We start from the raw sequence: 23504 nt of genomic DNA, 5'->3' as shown, positions 1-23504 counted from the left end.
CCCTCATCCCCCTCCATCCCCCCTCATCCTCCCTCCATCCCCCCTCATCCCCCTCCATCCCCCCTCATCCTCCCTCCATCCCCCCTCCATCCCCCCTCATTCCCCCTCCATCCTCCCCTCATCCCCCTCCATCCCCCCCTCACCCCCCCTCCACCCCCCTCATCCCCCCTCATACCCCCTCCATCCCCCTCATCCTCCCTTCATCCCCCCTCCATCCCCCCTCATCCCCCTCCATCCCCTTTCCCTCTACCAGGGCGAGGGTCTCTAGGGCCAGGAGACCATCTTGGCCCTTCGGCCCCAGGAACTTTCCCGACCCACCTGTCTCCACCGCCAGGCCCCCGGGGAAACCTGTGCACATGCGGTTTCTAGAGTAAGCCCCAAAGCCACCAACCTGTGGGAGCAACTCACAGACCCTGTGGCGGTCATGGACTCGGGGGCTCCTGGGGAAGCATTTCCAGACCCCACCCTCTGGGAATCCCTGGGGACGCCTGGCCCAGCCCGGGATCCACAGCCTGGAGCCTGCCTGGGGTCCCGTCACTGCATGGCTGATTGGGGGCATTTTCACCAGTGCAGCCTTGCCATGCTCACACAATCCCAACACCACGCTGAGACAGATCCCCACGGCCTCTTCCACGACTCTCGGCCACAGCCAGCAACAGCAACCCTGCTCTTGTGTGTGTGCCTGAAAGTGCATGTGTGAGTGCCTGCGTGTGCGTGTGTGTGCCTCCGTGTACATGTGTGTGCCTGCGTGTGCGTGTGTGCCTCCGTGTACGTGTGTGTGCCTCCGTGTGCGTGTGTGTGCCTGCATGTACATGTGTGCCTGCATGTACGCATGTGTGCCTGTGTGTACGTGTGCCTCTGTGTGTGTGCCTCCGTGTGCATGTGTGTACCTGCGTGCGTGTGCCTCCAGGTACACATGTGTGCCTGCGTGTGCGCGTGTGTGCCTGCGTGTGTGTGCCTCCGTGTGCGTGTGTGCCTGTATGACATGTGTGCCTGCGTGTATGCGTGTGTGCCTGTGTGTACGTGTGCCTCTGTGTGTGTGTGCCTCCATGTGCGTGTGTGTACCTGCGTGCGTGTGCCTCCGGGTACACGTGTGTGCCTGTGTGTGCACGTGCGTGCCTGCATGTGTGTGCCTCCGTGTGCGTGTGTGTGCCTGCATGTACATGTGTGCCTCCGTGTGCGCGTGTGTGCCTCCATGTGTGTGTGTGTGTGTGTGTGTGTGTGTGTGTGTGTGTCTGCGTGTGCATGCGTGTGCATGCGTGTGCCTGTGTGTGCATGTGTGTGCCTGCGTGTGCGTGTGTGTGCCTGCGTGTATGTGTGTGTGCCTGTGTGTATGTGTGTGTGCCTCCGTGTGGGCTCACATGGAAGGCGACCGCAGCCCCTCCCCAGCTCCCCCGGGGAAGCCCGTCCTGCAGACAAGGAACAGCGAGTTCCTCGGCCGAGGCAGCTCCCCCACTTCCCAGAACTGGACTTCCTTCCTCGCAGGGGAGTCATCAGCACCCGTGTCCCTGCCCCGACTCCGCCTTCCAGTCTCTTTCATTTTCCTCTCGGCTCCCAGCGCAGAGCCACGGCCGCCAGGAGCCAGGCAGGTGGGGGCCGGGGGTGGTGGGGGTTGTGGGGGAGCCAGGGTTGGGGGGCGTCATGAGGCACCTCTCCAGAGGGGCAGGGGCAGCTGGGTGTGCCCACCCCTGTGGGCAGCTGGGCCCGCGCCCCCTGCACCTGCCTGCAGGAAGCCCCCGGGTCTGGGCACTGTCCTTTCCCGGGGCCAGGCCCCACCATGGGTCCCCCACAGGGACAGATGCTCCTGTGCTGTGGGGTGTGTGTGTGGGGGCTGGGGGTGCGACCTGGGACGGCCCCAGGCACCCTGGGAACACTCTTCGCCAGCGGCCTTTGTTTCTCTCCAACTCGAGATGTTTCGGGTGGAAAACAAGAGACCCCGGTGGCCTCTTGGGACCCCCACCCTCTCTGGGTCCTGACAGCTGCGCGTGACCCCTCTCCGCTGCCCCTGGGCCTGCTGAGTTGAGAGCTGCGTCCAGGACTCATTATCCTTCAGATGGTCCCTCGCGTGTCTGAAATCCAGATTGACCCGGGTGCCCCCTGAGAAATGTCTGACCTGGAGAGCAGCCCGTCCAACAGGGCCAGCGTCCTCCCGACACATGGGGCAGGTTCCCTGTGAGCAGCACGTGTCAGTGCCCAGAGGTAGCTGTGCCCAGGGTCACTGGGGGCCTGAAACCCCAGGGACGGGCTGACAGGCCCCCGCCTCCTGCCCGGCACCTCCTGGGCCCTTTGAAGCCGTGTCCGGGCCGTGGCCTTGTGGCAGGCAGTGGCCTGACTCTTCGCGGTGAGGGTATCCGTGCAAGTGGCACCCCCGGCCCCTGGCTAACGCAGCTCAGGCTGTCCCTGCACCTGCCCGGGGCTGGGTGGGGGGATGCAAGGGGCTTCTCCTCCCCCTCCAGCCCGGTGCTCGGGGCACACCCACCCCAGGGGCGGGTCAGGGCATCCGTGAGCAGAGGGGAGCTGGGCGGGAGCCAGCGTGAGAGGTGCTGGAAGAGCAGAAGGGCCGGTGTGGGTAGGAAGCTGCCACCAGGGCTGGAGGGACGCGACCAGAGCCGTGGGATCCTAGCCCCGGCAGGGGCCGGGCCTGGAGGGGACGGAGGCCCAGAGCGGAGGGGGACAGCTGCTTCTCCCTTCTGCCCCCTCTGCCCACCAGGGCCTTCCCCGGCCCAGGCCCTGCTGGAAGCGTGAGGGGGGGACCAGGGCGAGGGTCCCGTGAGAGAGGGGCCAGAATCCGCTGCAGAGCAGGCGCAGCTTTGGGGAGAACAGCTGCCCACACCGGTCTGCTCTCAGCCTAAACGCAGTGCGATGTCGGGCAGGGCCGGCGGGGTGGGGACGTGCGGCCACCCATGCATGGCGATCTGGACAGGGCGTCCCTGCCGCTCGTGCGGCCAGCCCCGGGCCCCCAGGGCCGCTCTCCAGGGCGTAGGAGGCAGGCTGCCCTCCCCGATCGTGAGCCCCCCACCCACTGGCGAGCCGGCGAGGGCTGCGGCCCTGGGCACCAGCTGGGCAGGCACCGGCTCCTGCTGAATCAGGGCTGGCACCCGGCGGCCGGGCCCCTGGACACAAGGGGACCAGCAGGGTGAGCACACGGGGTGCTGAGAGTGCTGCCCCAGGGCCACCGCGGGCTCTCAGGGTGCTGGGGATCCCCCCAGTCACCTCTTGGGGTGCTGAGGAACCCTAGTCTCCTCTCGGGGCACTGCCAGGGAGTAACCGCCCATGACTCACAGCCTGGAAAGTGCAAAGTCCTGGGAGCTTTGAAAGGTGGCAGGGACGCGAGCGGAGCAGGTGCCCAGAGAGCAGGTGGGCCCCACTTGGGGGGAGGGTAGGGGCAGCGCACAGGCCTCAAGGGGAGCCCTGCCCGGCACATCCTGCTGGGGGCTCCTCAGCCAGCGGCCAGGGCTGCTCTGGCCAGTGGCAGCTGACCCGGCTCTGTCCTCCGGGGCGAGCCAGGCCCTGCAGGGCGTCCACTCAGCCGGGCTCAAGCCCAAGGATGAGCACCCAGGATGCGTCAGGCCGGCCGGGCAGGGGCCCCACTGAGCCCTGGCGGGGGGGCCGAGCCACTTGGGGTGTCTGAGGAGCCCAGGGGCCCGTGCAGGCTGGATCCCAGGAAGGGCAGCAGCTTCTGTCCGGGCTCCTCGGGGGTGCAGGGCTGAGCCCTGGGCAGACCCCGCCTCACTGTCTCCCTGTCGGCTGGGGCGGGAATGCTGGGGGCAGCCACCCCTCGCCCCTCCCCTGGGACAAGGAGGAAGGCCCTGGGCATGGGGAGGGGAGGCTCTGCGATTGGAGCCCCACGTGGGGGCTGACTTCACCGGGACCTCTGGGATGGAGTCCCGCGGGTGGGCCGTGGCCTGCAGAGGGGGCCCATGTCCGGTCCGGGCAGAGGCCTCCAGCCCCCTCCAGAAGCAGGATAAAGAGGCCTTGCTCTGGCCTGTGGCGGGAGGCCGAGCCCTTCCCCTCTGCCCTCCGCTCCTGCCCCCACGCCCGGCCCCCTGCAGCCCTGGCTGGACCCCCCGAGTCTGCCAGAGAACAGGGTGGCCAGGCGGAGACAGAGCCAGCAGCCTGGGCCCCGGGGGACGGGGGCGGGGGTCCCTCCAGCAGCGGGGCCTCGGCTCTTTCAGCTCGCGGACGGCGCCCACCCGCACAGGAGCCCGCACGCACCCCACGGCCCCCGCCCGCGCCTTCCCCGGCCAGTGGACGCGCCCCTGGGGCTCCCCAGGCCGGGCGTGAGGGGCCGGTTCCCGAGAAGACGCCACAGGGTGAGTCCCCCCGAGACGGCCCTGCGCGCCCCCCGCCGCCCCTGCGCCCTTCCTGTCCCCGCGGGGCCGGGGCTCCCAGGGGGACGCGGCGCGCTCCAGTGCGCCAGGGTCTGAGACGCGGTGGCGCGCCCGGGGGGGGGGGTCTCTCGTGCCTCGGTTTCCCCGCTGCCCCACGGGGCTCCCGGGCCCTGCCCGCGCGCGGAGGCGCCTCCTGGGCCGGCTACGGCCAGGGCGGAGAACCAGCCCCGGGTTCCACGGTGCGTCCTGGAACAGCGGGCGCGCGCGTCTGGATGAGCCGGTGGCGCCGGGGGCCGGGCCTGGAGTCAGCGGGGCCGAGACCGGGAGGGCCGGGCGGGGGGCGCGGGGGGGCGCGCGCGGGGACCACCGGCTCCGCTTTCACTTTCCAGCCGGGTGGGGTGACCGGGGCTGCCCTTTGCCCCCAGGGCCCCCCACGCCCGCGGGTGGGTGCGTCTCCCACACAGTGACCCCCTTAGTCGGGTAGTCCAGGCTCCTGGGGGCCCCTCGGCACCCTCTGGCGCTGGGATTTGGTTCAGATCATGTGAGATTTGTCCAAGGAGGGGGGTGCTCCACTCTGTTCTGAGTCCCGACACACCAAGGCCGAGACTGTGGGACCCCGGGGCCAGGCCTGGGCATCTTTGACTCTTTAGGCCCCTGGGGGCTCTGAGGGGCTGCCAGGTGGACGGCTACCCCTTGGGGGGCTCCACCAGGGGTCCTGCATTGCTCGAAGTCCCCATGCCCTGCACACAGGCCACCCCTGCCCACTGCCCCCCACCCACAGGGCCTCGTCAGCCCAGACCCTGAGTGTGGGGTTGAGCCGAATCACCCATCCCAGTGCGGGCAAGGACGGGGTTGTGGCCAGGTTGGGGGCTGTGAGAGGGGTGCAACTGGGGTCTCCCTTTATCCTGAATCTGGAGCAACCCAGGGGGCCATCACAGGGGAGGGAGTGGGAGCCACGGGGAGAGGGAGAGGCCACCTGGGGCACGGGGCAGGGGGAGGACTGGGGGGAGGGGGCTTTGGGCAAAGGAGAGAAGCCTGGAGCCCGGCCAGCTCCCGTTTGGGGGTCCACCCTCAAGGGACACAGACCCCACCCCCCGGGCAAGATGGCAGTGCAGGTCAGGGCCACACTTCCCAAGGCAACATCTGCACGGGGGCACAGGGGAGGCCACAGCACCCCCACCTCCCCAGACAGCTCCCCCAGCACCCCACCTCCCCAGACAGCTCCCCCAGCACCCCCACCTCCCCAGACAGCTCCCCCAGCACCCCACTTCCCCAAACAGCTCCCCCAGCACCCCGCCTCCACAGGCAGCTCCCCCAGCACCCCACCCCCAGGCCTGGGCTGGGTCCCCAGTGCTCCGCGGCAATGAAGGCCACTTTCTTCCACTTTCCCTTCCTGCCGGCCCACACACTCCTCCCGGCGTTGGCCAACGTTACGCAAACACATCCTGGCTGATGTCACCTCTTCACCTGGAGCCAACTGGCCCAGGGTGTGCCCGCCCGCAGGGAGAGTCTCCTGGGCAGTCGGCAGGGGCGGGGCACGCTGGCTCTCGTGACCTGCAGGTCCACACCCGCTGGGCACCCACTGCAAACCAAGCCTGGGGGGCTCTGTGAGAACAGGGGGGGGGCGGGGACTGTCAGGGGCTCAGATCCACTTGCCTGCCCTTCCTTGAGCGCCGTGCATGCATGCACATGCGTGTGCCTGTCATGTGTGTGTGTGTCATACGTCATGCACATGCATGTGTGTGCACGGGGGTGCGTGTCAGGGCTCAGGGAGCTGGCATATGAGCATAAAAGCCTTCACAGAGCAGGTGGCCTCTAGGAGGCTGGGGGCTCTGAGGGGGACCCCCAAACAGCACCCTTTTCCCTGCGCGGTGCAGGGCCCAGGGAATGCGCGAGTGGCCGGGGCACGGCACCTGCTAACCACCGTCCCACTGCCCGTAGCCCACAGCCACAGGGGGGCTGCAGCCGGACACAGGCTCTAGGGTATCTGGACGGGCAAACACGACAAGGGTCAGGGTGATGTGGTGATGAAAAACGAGGGGCTCTACCTCCCCGAACCCACCCCTCGGGGTGTGTAAGGAAGCAGACGCCGTGCTGGGCCCTGGGGGAGAACATCCGCAGCTGGGGGACCCCTGGGCTCGGCTCCTTGGGGGTCCTGGTGGCTGTGAGGACGCCGCCAGCTCGGCCAGGACCGTCCTCACCCTGCAGGTCAGGGGCCCGCATGCAGCCAGGGTGAAGGGAGCTGGCTGGGTGGCTGGGTGGGGAGGACCCCATTAGATCCGCTCAGCGTCACACACTCACACACACACACACGCCTGGAGCCCGGGGCGCCCGTGACCCAGGTCTGACTGGGTGGGGACATCGGTGGCAGGAGGCAGAACGAAGAGCCTGCTGCCCTGGGCGGGAGCCGTGGCCACCAATGACCGAGGGCAGCAGGGGTGTCCCCGAGGCTGGGGCACCCTCCCGAGACTACCCGGAAGGGAAATGTGACCTCCAGAAGCCCTGGGGGGACAGTCGGAGGGGCCAGCCGAGGAGGGTGGCCCCAGGGGAGGGCGCAGCTGTGTGGAAAGGAGCCGACCCCCAGGGGACGGCGGGCAGGGGAGGCGGCACCAGGTGCCTTCTTATTTTTGTCCTTTTTTTAACTTTTCATTTAACTTACAGAACAGTTGCAAAAATAATACAAACTCCAATCAGAGCGCCAGCGTACCCCACTCGCCCCCAGATACCCAGCTCCACCAGTTTTAGGTTTTGCCACCTTTGCCGTATCATCCTGTCATCTACTTACCTACCCATCTACCATCATCTACCTACCTATCTACACCTCCCTATTTTCCAAACATTTGAGAGCAGCTTGCACTCATCACACTCCTTAGACATGCGATACTTCCCTGTACATTTCCTACAAACAAGGATTTCACGCACATGATCACCTTAAGTGCAGTTATCCAGTTCAAGAACTTTAACATTGATACAAAGCTTACAGGGTTCCAATTTTTCCTTATGTCCCAATAATGTCTTTTTGAGCCTATTCTCCCTTCTTAGATCCCATCCAGCGTTGTGTATTGCACTTAATTGTCTTATCTCTTTACTCTTTTTCTTTTCAACATAAAGCCCTCCCCAGCACACCCCTCAGTGGCGTTCATCCCACTCACAATATGGCGGACCCCCCCTCCCACGACTGACGCCCTCCCACCTCCCCAGAGAGAAACCCCCACCCATCCTGCCCCAACGCACACTGCCCTGCCCCCGCCCCGGCAACCTGGACGCTAACTTCTGTCCTGATGAGCTTGCAATTCTCCAATATTTTCTTTGTAGTTACAGTGAGGCTTAAATTTAGCATCCTAAATCTGTAACAATCTCGTTTGCTCTGATACCAATATTCGTTTCAAATGCAAAATAAACTGCGCTCCTTCACCCCTCTGTCCCCCCACCTTTGTGGAGTTCTTGTCACAAATTACGTATTTATACCTTATTCATCAAAAACCACTGACTTATTACATTTTATGCATCTGCCTTTTAGATGCTATAGGAAGTAAAAAGTGGTTACAAACCAAAAGTACAGCAGTGCGGGTGTGTACATTGCCCCAGGCAGTGTGTACAATGCCCCACGCGGTGTGTACATTGCCCTGGACCTTTATTTCTTCCTGTGGCTTCGGTCGGCCTCGTGTCCTTTCCTTTCGACCTGCAGAGCCCCCTTCTGCGTCCCTGTGGGGCCGCTGCGGTAGTGACCACGTCCCTCAGCTTTTGTTAGCCTGGGGACGTCTTTATTCTGCCCTCAGGTTTGAAAGACTGTTTTGCTGGATGTAGGATTCTCGGCTGGCAGGGCCTTGCTTTCAGCACTTTAAATGTGTCTTCCCAGTGCCTTTTGGCCTCCACGTTTTCTGATGAGAAATTGGCACCTAATCTCGTCGAGGTGCCCTGTACCTGACAGGTTGTTTCTTTGCTGCAGCTTTTGGAATTCTGTCTTTGGCATTTGACGGTTCGATTTTAACATGCTGCAGTTGGGCCCACTCGGCTGCATCCTGTTTGGAGTTTGTCGATTGTCTTGGACGCGTATGCTCGTGTCTTTACTACTAGGTGCCTTTTTGCATGTGCAGAATCATCCAATTCAGGAAAACATTACAGGAAATGGGGTGAGCAGACCTTATCTGGGAGCCAGGAAATCCCCTGCACAGGGAGTTGCAAAACCTTCTAGAACCTTCCATCCACGGCAAACAGCGGTGGCGAGCCGCGCACACCCAGTCGCGGTGACTGCAGACGAGCAGGAGGAGCCAAAGGCTGCTGCGGACCCGCCGGCGCGGATGGCGCGGCATCTTGCCCGTGGTTCAGAACGTGCCCCGGCAGGGCCAGCAGCTGCTGCGTCTGACACGTGCCGCGGGCACAACCTCTCACCCTGGGACACGGAGAAAGGGCCCTGCTCCGGCCACAAATACGACTTCCAGCTGGAGGCAAGATTCAGACATAAACACGATAAAAGTGGGCAGCATGTGGGGTCCCCGGGGCCTGCAAGGCCTGTTTAAAGGGACTCTTTATACAGACAAGCACTTTTTTTTTGGCTGGCACACTGATTTATTTAAAAAAAAAAAAAATTAGAATCCAAATATTTTTAACGTTATCTAGCGTAACAAGCTCCAACATTTCCTCTGTTGTAAACACTTCCTCTATCTATCTGACACCCAAGAAAGCATTCAGCGTTTGAGTTTGCAAGTCTTTTCAACTGTCTTGAATGTAATAACAACATCCTAAATAAATGCCATACATTATAGTCCTAGAATAACAGATGCAGCGATCTCTCTTTTCCTACTGGCCTGTAAGTTATTTGCGGGCAGAAGCTTTGTCTAGTACTCGTTACACTCCCCGCAGTGCCCAACATAGGCTACCAGAAGAAATCAGTCAAGAGAAGATCTTTTTCTTCATTTGCATTTCTAGGAATATTTGCACCTCTCTAAAGTGATTTGTTTCTTCCTGTGGATACTACCATTCTGTTAATTCCAAAGTGGTGGTTCGGGGGCTGACTTTAGTCTGTAGGTATGTTATGTTTGATCTACATAGTATTGGCCCAGATAGTACTTTATAACAGATCAGTGTCCAGTTTCTAAATACAGAGGCATTTCATAGAAAAATCCATATTCACGAGTTCTCTCAAATTGGAACAGTTGACAAGACTGGGCCTTCATCTCCAATTGGCAGAGCTTAGCTGGAGATGACGACGAGTTGCTGCCCGTTTCGCTGGGCATGTGCTCGGAGTTCAGGTTTTCTGTGTGGCTCGTCAGGCGGGACAGCGTGTAAAGTGAAAATAATGTCGTCACAGTGGGGGACAGCAGCGGCTCTGGAATCAGTCTACTGGACTTTGGTTTGCATCCTGGTTCCGCGATATTAATAATTGTATGACCTCAGGGCTTGTGACTGAACTTCTGTGAGTCTCGGCTGCCTTGTCTTGGCGCTATAGTCCACCTCCATCTTGACGATGCGCCCGCCAGCCCGCTGGGCGCCACCTTCTGCCGTGGTCCCTGCCTGAGCGTGTCTACATGTCCCCCTGCTTCGGCCACCACGCGTCACTCACACCGGAAGCCACCCGTGCACCCCCAGACAAGTACTTTTAAAACAAAACCTTGAAGCTTTAAAGGAAAAAGCCAGCCAGGACAACTGGAAGTAGGCTTTCTGTTTCAGAAACTGTCAAAGGGAAGTGATGGGCAGAGCACGCTTGCCTGCATATGACCAAGGGTTTCTTTAAGACACTAAAGGCTGATAACCTGCAAGGACAGACAACCCCCAAGAAAGGGGGCAGAGGCTGTTTGCAAAATGGAAATCCGAGGGAACAACCAACACCACGAGAAACTGGTGTCTGCCAGCCGTCGGGAGGTGCAGATGAAGCAAAGGAGAGTGGTCCCAGATCACCGGCAGCTCAGGGCCGTCACCGTGACAAGGGGGCCCCCTCACTCTGCTGGGACGTGGGGTAAGGGCCCCCTCTCTGCTGCTGCCCAGGGGAGCATCGCAGCCTTTTGGAAAGCATGTGCAATCCGCCCCTACCCACACCCCCACCCCCAGGACATCCACCCCACAGACACAGAGCAGCAGGACAGACGGTGAAAAGCCAGTGCCGCAGCATGTCCATCGGAAGGGGAGCCGGTGGGCAGCTCGTTCACCCACCCCAGGAGGCTGGATGCCTGGATGCAGACCTCCAGCCACACACCCTGCGGAGTGAGCAGCTCAGGGCGCAGGGCAGTGCATGAAACGGGCCCCAAAGAGCCTCGTGGGCATGGCTGGAAGGGGGAGCCTGGCTATGTGTGTGGGGAGAAGGGCCGGCTGGGATTAACGCCCCGTCTGACACGGCTCCACGTCTGTGAACGCGTGTGCGCAGCTGTGCAAAGCCCAGGCGGCTCCTCCCTCTTCCTGGCGCTTTTCTCGGGGGCTCCTCGCTGCTGCTGCTGGTTGATGTGGCCCTTGGAGCAATAAACTAGAAACAGGAAATGAGTCACGCAGAGAAAGCCCAGCGCCGAGCGGCTGCCGTCTGTCTCCCCCCGGCCCAGGCCCTGTCAGAACGGCTGGACCTGAAGTGGCTGCACCGGGGAAAACCCTCGGTGCCACTCAGTGTCCCGGCTCGGAGCCGGGAGGGCAGCTGGCAGGGTGGGCCTGCCCTCACGTTTGTCATAACGTTAAAAATGATGTAAATAAAATGTATCTGTGCTTTAGCAACACTCAGAGATGCAAAATAAAAATGGTATGGAAAGAAAAGTGAGGGAGTGATGCTCAGGGGATTTGGTTGTGGAGGGCAGCAGATGGGCTGGGAGGGGCTGCATGTTGTGTGCGAGTTATGGTCAAGGAGTGGGTTCATAGTTACTAACTATAAGCTCATTAGTGTGAGTGAATGAGTGAGTGAGAGTGAGTGAATGACTGAGTGAGTGAATGAGTGAATGAATAAGTGAATGAGTGAGTGAATGAGTGAGTGAGTGAATGAGTGAGTAAGTGAATGAGTGAGTGGAGCAGGCCAGGCAGGGGCTGACGCTGAGACTGTCGCGCGCCAAGGATTTACCGCCGCCCGGTGCCCGAGCTGTCACACCAAGCAAGCAAATGTTAGCAGACGGGAAACCGCGGTTACGTGGGGAGCAGCTGCATTTTTCTGGAAGACGCCGATGCATCACGCGCCGCACGGTGCACACGGGCACAGGCCCTCAACGGGCCTCCTGCACCTGTCCTTGGAGGCCCGGGCCCGGCTGCAGAGTCCACCCTGGGCTTCCCGTTTGAGGATGTCCTCCTGGGCCAGGTGCGTTCCGGCGTCACCCCTGCCCAGCAGCCTGGCGCTGCCCTGGGGGGGCCGCTGACCCCATGCAGCTGAGGGCACTGCCCTGTGCACTGTATCCACCCCCGCCCCAGAGCCCCTCGTGGAACGAGGGAGAGAGAAAGCCTGGCCTGGCTGTCCGTCCATCTGTCTGTCTGCTCCGCCTGGTCCGGCGCCAAGGGCTGACGTGGCCGTGGAGGGCATGTGGCCGTGACAGGCCAGGCCCCTTGTCCTCCTGAGGTGCCCACTGCCCAGAGCCCCTGTGGCCAGCCCCCTCGGGGACAGGAGGAAGGGGGAGCACGTCGGCCCCTCGGGGGGGTCTAGATTTTATCTTCTATCAACATTCTCTTCTTGCTGGTTGTGTTCTCGAGTGGGATGTTTGTTCCTAGAGCTGGATGCAGCCACTTCCCTCCCTCTGTGAGTCAGCGAAGGGCAGGGCGGCCCCGACCCCCCCACGCTGGCCCAGTGCCCCACCCCTCCCCCAGCATGGACCCCAGGTGGCACGGTGGGGTCACAACGTCCAGCTGGGCGGCCAGGGAAGGGCCCTAAGCACACGGGCTGGAGTGGACACTGGCCCCAGGATCGCCAGCCCTGCCAGAGGGGCTGCAGCCGGGTGGCCGTGGATGGGGGCAGCAGATCCTAGGGGTCTGGAGGAGCTAAAGCCCGGGCCGTGCTGGACAGAGGGTTTGCAGGGGCCGTGGTTGCACCGACAGGTCCGCCCCCCGGCCCAGTGCAGCCTGCGTCTCTGCAGCAATGAGATGCTCTGGAACCAGGTAGACGTGGCGCCCACAGCCTGCGCCCGCACTAAATCCCACTGAACCGCATCCCTGAAAACAGTTCATTATGTGCTGTGGGAATTTCACCTCCATAAAAAGGGAAAGGGAAAGCCAGTGGCTCAGCGCACGGCCTGGCAAACCATTTCAAAGCGACGTTAGCCACTTTTAAGCAGTGAGGGCGACGGTCACGTCACAGCCCCAGAGGCGTGTCGGCGGGCGCGGGCCTCGGGGTCTCACACACGCGCGCCGCACGCGGGCACTTTGGTTTCCAGGAGCCAAACTGCAAGCCGGGCCGACTGTGCACGCGAGAGGGGCCGGCTGGCTCCCGAGGGCGAGAGCCCAGGACAGACACATATATTGGTGATTCTGTTTGGGTTGGAAACACAATTCAGGCACATTTTTGCCTGTTTTATTATAAAACTGAAAGGATAACCCAACATGCAAAAGGTCATCTGCAGGTGCAGCGTCCGGAGCGACGGGGAGGAGGCGGCCGGGCCCGGGGCCGCGGGGGCGGGAAGCTGCGTCTGCCCTGGGTCCCCGGGGGGGGAGGGCGGGGCCGCGCCCCCGTGGCGGTCAGGGAAGCTCCCACCGGCCCCGCGCTGGGCCTCTGACCCCTCGGCCCTCCTCCCTGCAGGGAGCGGCCCGAGGACCAGTGACCGGCCGCAGGGCCCCCGACGCCCACCCCTGACCGGCCAGCCCCTGCCCCGCGATGCTCCGGACGCTGCTGCTCCTGCTGGCCACCCTCCTGCGTGCACACAGTGGCCGTAAGTCTGGGGTCCCCTCCCTGTGGGGCAGCCAGCGGGGCAAGGCTGGGCGGGAGGAGCAGATGCGGCCCCAGCCCCGGAACAACCAGGATGCTGGGAGCCCACCCAGGGCCAGAAGGGTCTCGCCGACACCTCCAGCACCTGGTGGTGGCTGCTGGGGACCCCATCCGGGTGCCGCGGCCATGTTGAGGACGGGCCGGCGTGATCCTCTAGCTTTGCTCCTCAAATGCACCTCCCGGGGGGCTGCTCAGAAACGCAGAATCCAGGCGGCCTCGGAGCCCGGCTCCCTCCGCCCCGGCCACGCACTGGGGTTGCCCAGGCCCAGGTTCCAAGCCCACCAAGCAGAGTCGCGGGCAGGATCTCTGGCCTCAGGTCCAGCCTCCCAGGGCCCCCCGTGCTGCTGGCTGGGGACTGGGTGAGCTGCTGGCCCAGGCCGCCCCCCAGCTCCTCCCCTCACGCCCTGGCCTGGGTGGTCGGCTCAAGCGGCCAGGGGGCAGTGGCACCGGCAAGGGGTGAGGTGTGTCGAAGCCCCTCACAGGTGCAGACATGGGGTCTAGTATACCCGACGTGCTCCCGGGCCCCGGCACAGCCACCTCGCACGTTTGGGGCCGGCTGTACACTTGGGGCTCGTGGCCATCTCTGGAACGTGTGCATCCACGGAGCCCTCGGGGGCTCTGTAAAGACCCTTCCTCGGAGAGGGCACTTGGGTGGTCTGAGCTGGGGTCTGGGAGCCAGAGCCCCCCGCCCGGGGATGTCCCACTGGCCGGGGTGGGGAGGGTAATGACATGTCTGCAAGGGGTCAGCGCGACCCCCTCACCTGCCCACAGAGAACCTGCTCCTTCCCCTCAAGAGGGCCCAGGGAGGGGCAAGGGGCACGCCAGCTGGGCTGCCCTGTGTCCTGGAGAGTGACCTGACCCTGCCCAGGGTGCCCGCCTCGGACGCACATCTCTGGAACACGCGGGGTCTCCTGCTGCTCCCAGCCAGTGCCCCCCACCCCCGGCTTACAGGCCTTGGACGGAGCCCGCCATCCTCGGGACAAGGTCCAAACTCGTGTCGGAGCCGTGGAGCCACCCCAGGCCCCTCGCCGGGGTGTCCCAGCCCCATCCCCACAAGCCCACAAAGCCCCTCGCCCCGGGTCCCCTGGCATGTGCCAGCACGGGGCACCCCCTGCCCTGTTTTGAGAGTATTTGGCTAAATGTGGTAAAATGCTTGTTCCACCCAACACACGGCAAGCTCCTCGGGAGCCAGGAGCTTGTCTTGCCGCCCATCTGTGCGTCCATCCCTGCCCAGTCACTAACGGAAACTAACCCAGTGGGATCCCAGACCCCACTGGAATTGTATCCCAGGAACCACGCCCGAGACTCACACTCATCACCCTGGGCCGTTCACGTAAGAGGGATGGGGAGACTGCGGGGGGTTCAGTTGGGGTTCAGTCAGAGAAGCAGAACCCCGATGGGAGGGAGGTGTTTGCTGCCAGCATCTGGCGCTGCGCAGGGCAGCCTGGGTGAGGCTGACACCGGAGCCCAAGGGTCAGAGTGTGGACGCCGAGGAGGGGGGACAGGGGCCAAGTGGGGGGAGCACTGTGGGAACCCCTTTCTGGTGGCCCCTGCCCTGGGTGGTGAGTGTGTCCTGCAGAAGCTGAGGCCCTTCCTCCCAGAGCCAAACACACAAACCCGGCCCAGGAGGGGGAGAAGGTGGGGCCATGGCCACTGCTTCCCTTCCGCCCCCCAAATCTCCCCAAATCTTCCCATGGCCCCCAAGGAAATATGCAAGGCAGGGAAGTCTGGAAACGAGGCTCAGCCCAGGAAAGTGGAAGTAGGCACATGCGGGAGCACACACAGCCGCCTCTGTTTTGTTTCTGTTATTTTTCTCAAGTGAGGTGTGTGCTGATCGAATCCATATCAGTAACTCGTCGTGTCCTCAGCTGCCCAGGCCCAGGCTCCTGTGTCCTGGGGGGTCCTGGCATGGGGGGTGCGTGGGTGGGGCCTGGGCACCGGCATGTCCTGTCGCAGGGCTGGAGCCCACCTGGACGGAGGGGTGTGGCACCCAGTCCCCCAGTTTCCTGGTTCTGCACCCCCTCCCCTCCCAGGGGTATCTCCCAGGACCCCCGGCAGAGGCCTCAGCCGTGACCCGCATGACCTGCCCCCCGCCCTGCAGGTTGGGACACAGCCACCTGCACCGAGGGCGTGGTGTCCGTGCCCAGGGGCGGGCGCGCCGAGATGGGCTGCCGCATCGCCAACGCCTTCTCCCACGTCTCCATCTTGCTGTGCGTCCACGGGAGTCACTGCCAAACCGTCTTCAGCGAGGAGGGCCCTGGAAACTTCTCCCGGGGCGGGTGGCGTCTTCAGGTTCAAGGAGGGCTGGCGCAGCTGGTGATCGAAGACGCCCGAACCTCCCAGGCAGGGACGTACAAGTGGCGTCTCGCGGGACTCCAGAGGAACGTGAGATTCACCACCCTGAACGTTTCAGGTGCGGGGGAGCAGGGCCGGGAGGGGCAGCAGTGGGGGGGCTGCCCGAGGCCCAGCAGCCCAGTGCTGGGGGGCAGAGCGGCCAGCGGGAAGATCTGCGTCCCATTCAGCAAAATAGGCTGCGCCTCAAAGGAACTGGGGTCCCGAGGCTGGGGTGGGGGGTGGTCCCGGGGTTAAGCCTTCCAGGGGGCCTGGAGCTGTATGGCTCAGGGAAGAGGTGGGGACCAGAAGGGGCAGGAGCTCAAGCCCCCCTGGGCTGTGATCCCACCGTCCCCCCTCCTCACCCCCACCCCCACCTCCTGTGCCCCTCCCCCCATTTCATTCGTGAGACAGGAGACCCCAGAGGGACACTTCCCAGAGGCCCCCACGCGGGCGTCTGTGCCCCTCAACTTCCTCCCGCTTGTGCACAGCCCCCCCCCAGCTTCTCCCCAGGGACGCCCTGGACACCCCACCGGCCGCTCAGAAATGGCCCTCTCGGCCTCCGCCCCCACCCCGGGGGCTCCCCAGGCGCGCCCGCAGGCGCTCCGCTGCAGGATCGGAGTCCTCGGCCCTGCGCGCCCCGGAGCCCCCAGCCAGCCCCCAGCCAGCCCCACTGGGCGGTCCCCGGGGCCGGGGGCTGGCCTGGGGTGGTGGGACCTGCGTCTGGCCCGGGCTGGCTCGGCGGTGACCCGGCCCGGCCTCGTCTCTGGCAGAGCCCCAGGCCCCCGAGGACGCCCCGGAGGAGAGCGGAGGCCCCCCGCGCCCCCACGCCGGCCGCGGGTAGGCGCCTCGGCATCAGCGCCCGGTGCCCCCAGCCGTCCCAAGGGCTGCCCCTCCCTCACCCCGCCCCCCGGGCACCTCCTCGGGGCGGTGGGGGCCCCCCGGCCGCGCCCTGACCCCTCCGTGCCCCGCAGAGGCGCTGCGCGCCCCGCCCCGGGCCCGGCAGGTGGCCGTGGGGCTCCCGGTCTCGGCGGCGGCGGTGCTCGCGGGCGGCGCAGTCCTGGCGCTCTCCTGGCGGTGGTGTCGCGGCGCCTGGACGCGCGTGCAGGTAGGAGACGCCGGCGCGGCCCCGCGGGGCTGGGAGCGGCCGAGGGGCTCCCGCGGCCCCCAGCGCCTCTGCGCCCCATCCGGGCCGGCGGGGAGAAGGGGGAGGGGAGCGGGGTCCTCGAGAGCCGGAGCCGACACCCCCAGCGCGCCCCGGCAGTCTCCTGGGTCCCCCGGCCCTCCGCCCCCTTGCTTTGCCCCCGGACCCCCGGGAGGGGCGCCCTGGGCCTCGGCTCCTTCAGGCACCCTAGGAATTTCATTCTGGGGAAAAAATATCACTTTTCTGAACCAAGAGGCACCTCTGGGCGATGATGCAGGTGGAAAGTGGGTTCAGCTCCCCCAGGGTCAGAACCCGGGAGCCAGGCTGGGGTGGGGGCGTGTGCTTACAAGTGGGTGTGTGGGTGTGTCAGTGTGTTCCTGAGTGTGAGCATGTGTGCAGCATGCCCGCTGTGCTAGCGTGTGGGGACGTGACCGAGCGTGTCTGTGCACCCCGCACACTCACACACCTGGCCCTGGCCCTCACCCCTTCCCAGATGTGGAGGCTGAGCCTGCTGAGCCCAGGGCTGGTGGGGCACCCCAGCAGACACCACCTGGCAGAGCCCACCCAGTGGAATGTGACGAAGGCCTGTGAACCCCCAGTGCCCACCGATGCAGAGCCCAGCCCCAGTTTTCTGGGCACAGGAGGGCTGCTTGCCCCTTGGAGACTCAGGGACGCCACAGACTGAGGACAGCCTTCGGCCTCATCGGCACCGGGCCCAGCCACCTGGGGCCCCTCTTCTCTCTCCAGGGCTGCGGTCTCCACAAGCAGCGAGGGGCACGCTGCCGGGGCCACCCTCCGGAAGTCAGGGCGTGCGGGCTTGCCTCCCCTGCGGACCCACGGGGGCCCCCACGTCCAACCCCCCCACGGGTCCCTCTGGGCCCAAACCAGCTCCTACCAAATGCCCCCGCTTTGTGCATCCCCTAAAGAGGGAGGTGCTCTCGCCTGAGGATGGCCCCCCGCCCGACCTGCTTGCACCCATCCTTAAAACCAACCAGATGCCATGGCCTCGGCCTCGACGTGGCTGGGGAAACGCGGTTGTTTTCTTAATGGAAAAAAGTTGTAAGAATCAAAAAGACATTCTGCTCAGATTGAAAAGCTCTTTCAACCCTCGCTGGCTTTGAAGCTCCTGGGACTGGAGGTCCCTGCCTTCTGCCCGGGCACCTCGTGGGCACCTCACGGTTCTCCCTGGGGTCCCCGGTGCCGAGGGCTGGGCCTGCCGTGGGGGTCTGGGCTGAGCCCCCCGCCCCGGCCGCTGGGCACACAGGGCACAGCACGGGGCTTCCGTGCTTTGCAGGCCCCAAAAGTCTACTACATTGTGCCTAAAATAGACACACAAAAGGTGGCACGTTTAAAGCTCTATGAGCATTAACTCCCCATGAAGGTGCACACCAGAACGGACATTCAGAGCGCCCCAACTGACTTCCTGGATTTTTGAAGGACTTACTACCAACTGATGTGTGCATTAAAATTTGAAAATTTTTCTCTTAATAAAAAATAATTTGCAATAATGTACTGTTCTTAATTGCAACAAATGTATTATATCAATGTGAAATGTTAATTATGAAGAGGGGGTGTATGGGAACCCCGTATTTTATGGATGATTGTTCTGTAAACCACAGATTCTCCAGTAACAAAAAAATTCTTTTTTTTAAATTTAGAAACAAAATTTAAATTAATATGCAGCATTGAACGGCTGTGGTGGGAGGGTCCACGAGCGTCCCCACGGCCTGCCCGCCCCTCCGCCCATCCCCTCCCACACCTGCATCCGCTGGGCAGAACCTGCGCCCGGGGTCAAAGGTTGTGTCCGTGTTCTCCTCTCTGCTCATCTGGGTTTCTGGTGTTTTCTCTACTGGAGATGGTCTAGGTCTAGCCGGGCTGCCCCACCTGAGCCCGTCTCCAGAGCACCCACCGTCCCGCCCCTTCCCTCCCCCTACCCGCCCCCCGCCTCTCGGGCACACCAGGCGTGTCTGGCCTCAGGGATTCTGCACCTGCTGATCCCTCCACTTGGAACGCTGTGTCCCTGTGGCCCTCTCTCACCGCCGCCCTCCCGGACCCTTACCCTCCCCACCCCACCCCCTCGCCCCTCGGCATCTTGCTCTCTGTCCACCTGCCCCTTAGACGGGCAGCTCCAGGCTGGAAGGGGCTCTGGGCACAGGGGCTGCACCTGTAGGAGGCAGGGGCCCCCAGGCCCCGGCAACCCCCAGATGCGCTCAGAGGCCAACCTGGGCCCCCCACGCTGTGTGGGTGACTGACAGGTGGTGCAGCAGGTTTCAGGGTGCAAACCGGGTCCCAGCAGGAGGTGGCCTTTCTCACGGCCAGAGGACAGGGCGGCTGGAGGTGGCCGTGAGGCCCGAGCCTGCCTCCCACCCCCAGCCACAGGCCCTCTGTCTTTGCTCTCGACCTGCCTAAACCCCTGGCCTTCCCTCTTTCTCTCTCATCTCCCCTCCTTTTCCCCTGAAGACGCGCCAGGAGAAGGGGCAGCCAGGGTGGGGGAAGGGGGACGGCGACAGCACAGGACCCCTCAGAGCCGCCTGTCCCAGACACCGCCTCCGGGAAGCCCTGCTGGGCAGCTGACCACCAGTCCCCGTTGCTCTCGGCGCTGCCTGCCCCCACCCTGACCGCCAGCCAGGTGACCTTTCATCTGGGGTTGTGGCAGCGCCTCCTCGGCACCCCACAGCTGCAGCTGCTGACAGGAAGAGTCTCCGGTGCGACTCGTTCTGGGGGTGGCGGTGGCGAGATGGCCCGGCTGCCGCTGCTGACCCTGCTCCTCGCGCTCACCCTGTTCGGGGCCCCGGCTGCCCAAGGTAAGCGCTTCCCGGACCCCACCTGGGAGCCCCCAGGCGGGCTCAGCTCCGTGGGGGAGCCCCTCCCTGAGGAAGGGGTGCTGCTGGACACGGAGTGTCCTTCCCGCAGAGCCCGGCCCCCACCCAGCCTGGCACACGTGCTCCTGGTGGCCTCGGGGTGGCCGGGGCGTGGCGGCTGCTGGCCTCCGGCTCCCTTACCTGCACGTTAGCGTGTGCTGCTGTCGGGAGAACGCTGCCCTTTCGCTTCCTTCTAAGAGCAAGTGTACATGTGACGTCCCGCAATAAAGTGCGAAAGATCAATTGCACAAGTGTGGGGGCCGGGGCACTGCCAGGCACCAATCCCTGTGAGAAAACAGAAAATCACTGAGTTTGCTGAGAAGCTGGTGTCTGCATGGCGTGAGGGGAAGGTTCCGGACTCTATGGGGAAGCTGGGCCTGGGGCCCTGGGCTGCTCAGCCAGCATTGTTTCTGGGAGCTTAGGGCAGAGCCATGAGTCCAGGCACCTGGAAACAGTGGGGGAAACTGAGGCAGCCGGGGCTGGAAAGAGCAGGCAGGGAGGGACATGACGGTGGCTTCTGGCTACTTCGAAGACTGTGCTATGAGAGGAGACCCTGCCGAGCCACAAGGGGGTCTCAGGTGGTCCCGGACCTTAGGGGCTGCCCAGCAGGCCCTTTGAAAGGTGAGTAGAAGCCACTGCCTTTCCGGCACCCAGAGCTGCTCCAGCTACCTGTGGTGACAAGCCAGATGCCGGCTCTCCCTGGCCCCCACCATCCCCTCACCATCCCCCAACCATCTCCCCACTGCCACCCACCATCCCCCACTGCCCCTGTTGCCCCCCATCCCCTCACCAATCCTCCATCCCCCCACAATCCTCCGTCCTCCCCACCGCCCCCTGCCATCCCTGCCCCTGCGGAGGGAGCAGCTGGTGATGCTGGCTGGTCCCCCTGCAGAGGTGCAGCAGTCCCCCCGCTACACCGTCACCCCCGAGGGGGGCTCCGTCAGCATCACCTGCTGCAGCCGCGGGCCCCTGAGCGGAGTCTACCTGGTGCGCAGCGAGCCGGGGTCCATGAACGTCATCTACTACGAGGACGGGAAGGAGCCCACCGTGGACAAGGCGTTCTGGGCCCGTGTCAAGTTCTCGGGGTCGCAGCAGAACCTGACGGTCACCCTGCTCCACCTGCGGCCGGCCGACACGGGCACCTACACCTGCCAGGCCATCATGGAGGACAGCGTCTCAGGGCCCGGGACCCACATCCTGGTGACAGGTGCAGCAGCTTCTTCCAGCTCAAAGCCTCCCTCCTCCAGGAAGCCTTCTCGATTGCCCCAGCCCCTCCGCCCCTCCCTGCATGACCTGGCAGCGTCCCCACCTGCAAAGTGCCTCTCCCCACTCCTCCTTCCCAGAGAAACTCGCCCAGGACGCGTGCGTGTGCCAGTACGCTGGAGAGACAGGCTTCGCCCTCCCTGCAACCCTCGCCGTGGGCTCCTTCCTTGCCGGGCTGGGCCTGGGGGTGCTGTGTGCGCTGAGGGGGGCGCAGGTCAGTGTGGGAACCCAGCCCCATCTCGTCTGCTCTCCCGTGGGGTGTCTCGGAGCTCTGAGGATGGAGGGAAACAGCGGGACCCCAGGGGCAGACCCCAGGGGTGAGGACAGTGGTAAAGGCGCAGGGTCAGCGGCCTGGAGGGCATGTCCTGGTCGGGCATTTCAGGGGCGCTGGAGAGAGCAGGGTCTGGAGGGGCTGGTGGACCAGAGCCTGTGCACACACGCGTGTGACTGAGTGTGCACGTGCGTGGCGTGTGTGTGGTGTGGATGTGCGTGAGAGCCTGCGAGGGCCAGTGTGTGGTGTGCACATATGCAAGTATGCGAGTGGGTGGGTGTGACACCTGTGAGTGTGAGCGCGGGGGTGAGCGCGGGTGCTGGAGGGCCCAGGAAGTGGTCAGCTCAGCCCCCGGCCACTGCTGTGTGCCCGGGTGGGGGAGGGGCGGTGACGGTCCCAGCCCCAGCCCTGTCCGGCCTCGGGGACCTGCTGCCCCGGGTCCGGGGGTCCCGGGAGACGTGGCCCTGGCCGAGGCCTCAGAAGTCGCTTCACCTGGGAGGTTTTGAGGCTAAAATTAAAAAGCGTCCTGGGGAGGGTGCGGGCTGAGGCGGAGGGTGCCCTGGCTGCCCCTGTGGGTCTGGCCCGGGGCTCAGCACCCGGAGGACAGCAGCTTCGTGTTTCAGATCAAGAAGCTGCTCTCGGGGCGGACGGCGAGCTCGGCGCCCGTGATCTATGAAGACATGTCCTGCAGCCGCCCCTGCGCGCCGGCCGTCCCCAACCACTACCTCTGACCTCCGACCCCACCCAGCGGCCGCCCCAGCTCCTAGTGTCGCCTGAGCCTCAGACCACTGGCAGGGTCTCCCCCGGGGGTCTTGGGGAGCCGGCAGGGGCAGGGTCCTCTGGCACAGCACCCCCTCGGCAGGCGGCCCCGTCTCCCCCCAGCCTGGCCACAAGTAAAGCGCTGTTTGTTTCCCTGTCGCTGTTTCTCTTTTCCCTTCCATTTCTGACTCCAGCGTCTGTTCGTCAACAAGCCCAGAGCAGAAGCAGGGGAGGGGGCCCCAGGCCCCACCGCACCCCACCCCGGGGTCCCCAGAGGATTTGGCTTCTGTGCTTACCCGGGGAGGGAGGGGGCGACAGAAAGCTCTGACACTCTGCAGCTCCCGGGGGCCTTGAGAAAACCCAACCTGCCCGGGCACAGAGCCCCCAGCAGCCCCAGCCCCACCCGGGAAGGCGTCCTGGCAGCAGCAGGAGCTCCCCGGGCACCCGAGCGAGGGCACTGCCCTGGAGAACACCCATAACCCACAGGGCTGGGACCCCGAGGCGACCCCGGGCCGGGCCCACCGGTGTTGGGAGGAGGGCGTGGAGCAGGGCCTGGGGCCCCCTGGCACATGGGCACCGTTTCCTCCCAACGGCACAGGTGCCGAGCTGCGCCCACCACTGCTAAGGGCCCGGCCGGCCAGAGGCCCTGCCCCTCCCACCCTCGTCCCACGGAGGCCACTGCTGTGACGCCCGCAGGCCTGTCTGTGCCGGGGACACTCGCCACCTTGCAGAGCCGCGGCAGACACCTGCCCCTGCCCCGGCCACCCTGCAGGCCGCTGCTTCCCGACTCCGTGTCCTCTGGCCGGGGTTGCTCTCAGGAGGGACCCAAACTGCCCCCCTGACTCCGAGATCATCCCAGCTCTGTCCCCGCACCCACCCAGGGCCCCCACGCCCCCCGGGGTCACCCCAGGGGCTGCAGACCCTCCCTAGATGCCCCGGGCAGCCAGCATGGGGTCCACAGCCTCCTCACGGGGCCCTCCAAGGCTGCATGCCACCCCAGCTTTCCTGTCGGGGGCCTGGGGAGGTGGATCCAGCAGCAGGGTCACACCGCCTGACTCTCACCCCTCGTTCTGTGGGTCCCACCACCTTCCCTGGGGCTGACCTCAGCCCTGGGACCTCCGAGCCCCGCATGGCAGCCCCCAGCCCTGGCCACACACCGTGTTTGACCTGGGCCAGCCCCAGGCCTCCCCAGGGACAGCGGCACCCATTAAGTGGCAGTGGGTGCTCGGGCCGGGCGCTGAGCGGGCATCCGTGCAGCTGAAAGCCAGTCTGGGGGCTCCAAGGGCAGAACCAGGAGTGGCTCTCATCCCGCTAAATAAGCGGCTTTTAAATCCATCCAGCGCCTGCTGCCTGAGCGGCTCCCCTGTGTGGCCCAGGTCAGGGGCTGGGGGCCCACGAAGGCTCCTGGACCCCACGCCCAGCGTCCTGGGATCGTGGTCACGTGGCTGAGAGCCGGGGGCCATCGGACGGGGAGGACGGCGGGTGCAGGTCCTGGTGGGAAGGGGCTTCCAGTGGGCTCCGGGGGGCAGGGGCGCCAGGTGGGGGGTCTGTGGGTCCTGGGGAATAGAGAAGGGTCGATTCTGGACACCCAAGCTGACAGACTGACGGACTGAAGGAAGAGTGGAGGGGAGCTGAGGTGGGGGCGGGGGGCCATCAGCCACAGACCCCC

General features: G+C 64.5%; 1 protein-coding gene across 6 annotated transcripts; it reads left to right on the top strand.

Annotated features, from left to right (window-relative positions):
* Positions 1-1549: 1549 nt before the first annotated feature.
* CD7 (CD7 molecule) lies at positions 1550-21994 on the top strand. 6 transcript variants are annotated; one of them, XM_037810709.1, is made up of 6 exons: positions 1550-1585; positions 13021-13150; positions 15308-15619; positions 16311-16377; positions 16512-16645; positions 17175-18183. In XM_037810709.1, the coding sequence occupies exons 2-6, from the start codon at positions 13096-13098 to the stop codon at positions 17270-17272; spliced, it is 666 nt and encodes a 221-aa protein (XP_037666637.1). In that variant the 5' UTR covers positions 1550-1585; positions 13021-13095; the 3' UTR covers positions 17273-18183. The 6 variants fall into 6 exon arrangements, with proteins under 6 accessions (XP_037666637.1, XP_037666638.1, XP_037666635.1 ...); XM_037810710.1 differs by having other exon boundaries at positions 1552-1589; XM_037810707.1 differs by lacking the exon at positions 1550-1585 and adding exons at positions 1802-2199; positions 4176-4313 and having other exon boundaries at positions 16311-16645.
* Positions 21995-23504: the final 1510 nt, after the last annotated feature.

The sequence above is a fragment of the Choloepus didactylus genome, chromosome 18 (genome assembly GCF_015220235.1).
Source record: "Choloepus didactylus isolate mChoDid1 chromosome 18, mChoDid1.pri, whole genome shotgun sequence".
Classification (NCBI taxonomy): Eukaryota; Metazoa; Chordata; class Mammalia; order Pilosa; family Megalonychidae; genus Choloepus; species Choloepus didactylus.
The sequence above is the reverse complement of the archived record's forward strand: the minus strand, read 5'-3'. Positions and strand labels throughout refer to the sequence as shown.

Coding starts and splice junctions, on each gene's coding strand:
- CD7 (XM_037810707.1), top strand. CDS start 2,157: ATGGGGCAGGTTCCCTGTGAGCAGCACGTGTCAGTGCCCAGAG. Junction 2,200..4,175: donor GCACGTGTCAGTGCCCAGAG/GTAGCTGTGCCC, acceptor CGGCTCTTTCAG/CTCGCGGACGGCGCCCACCC. Junction 16,646..17,174: donor GCGCCTGGACGCGCGTGCAG/GTAGGAGACGCC, acceptor ACCCCTTCCCAG/ATGTGGAGGCTGAGCCTGCT.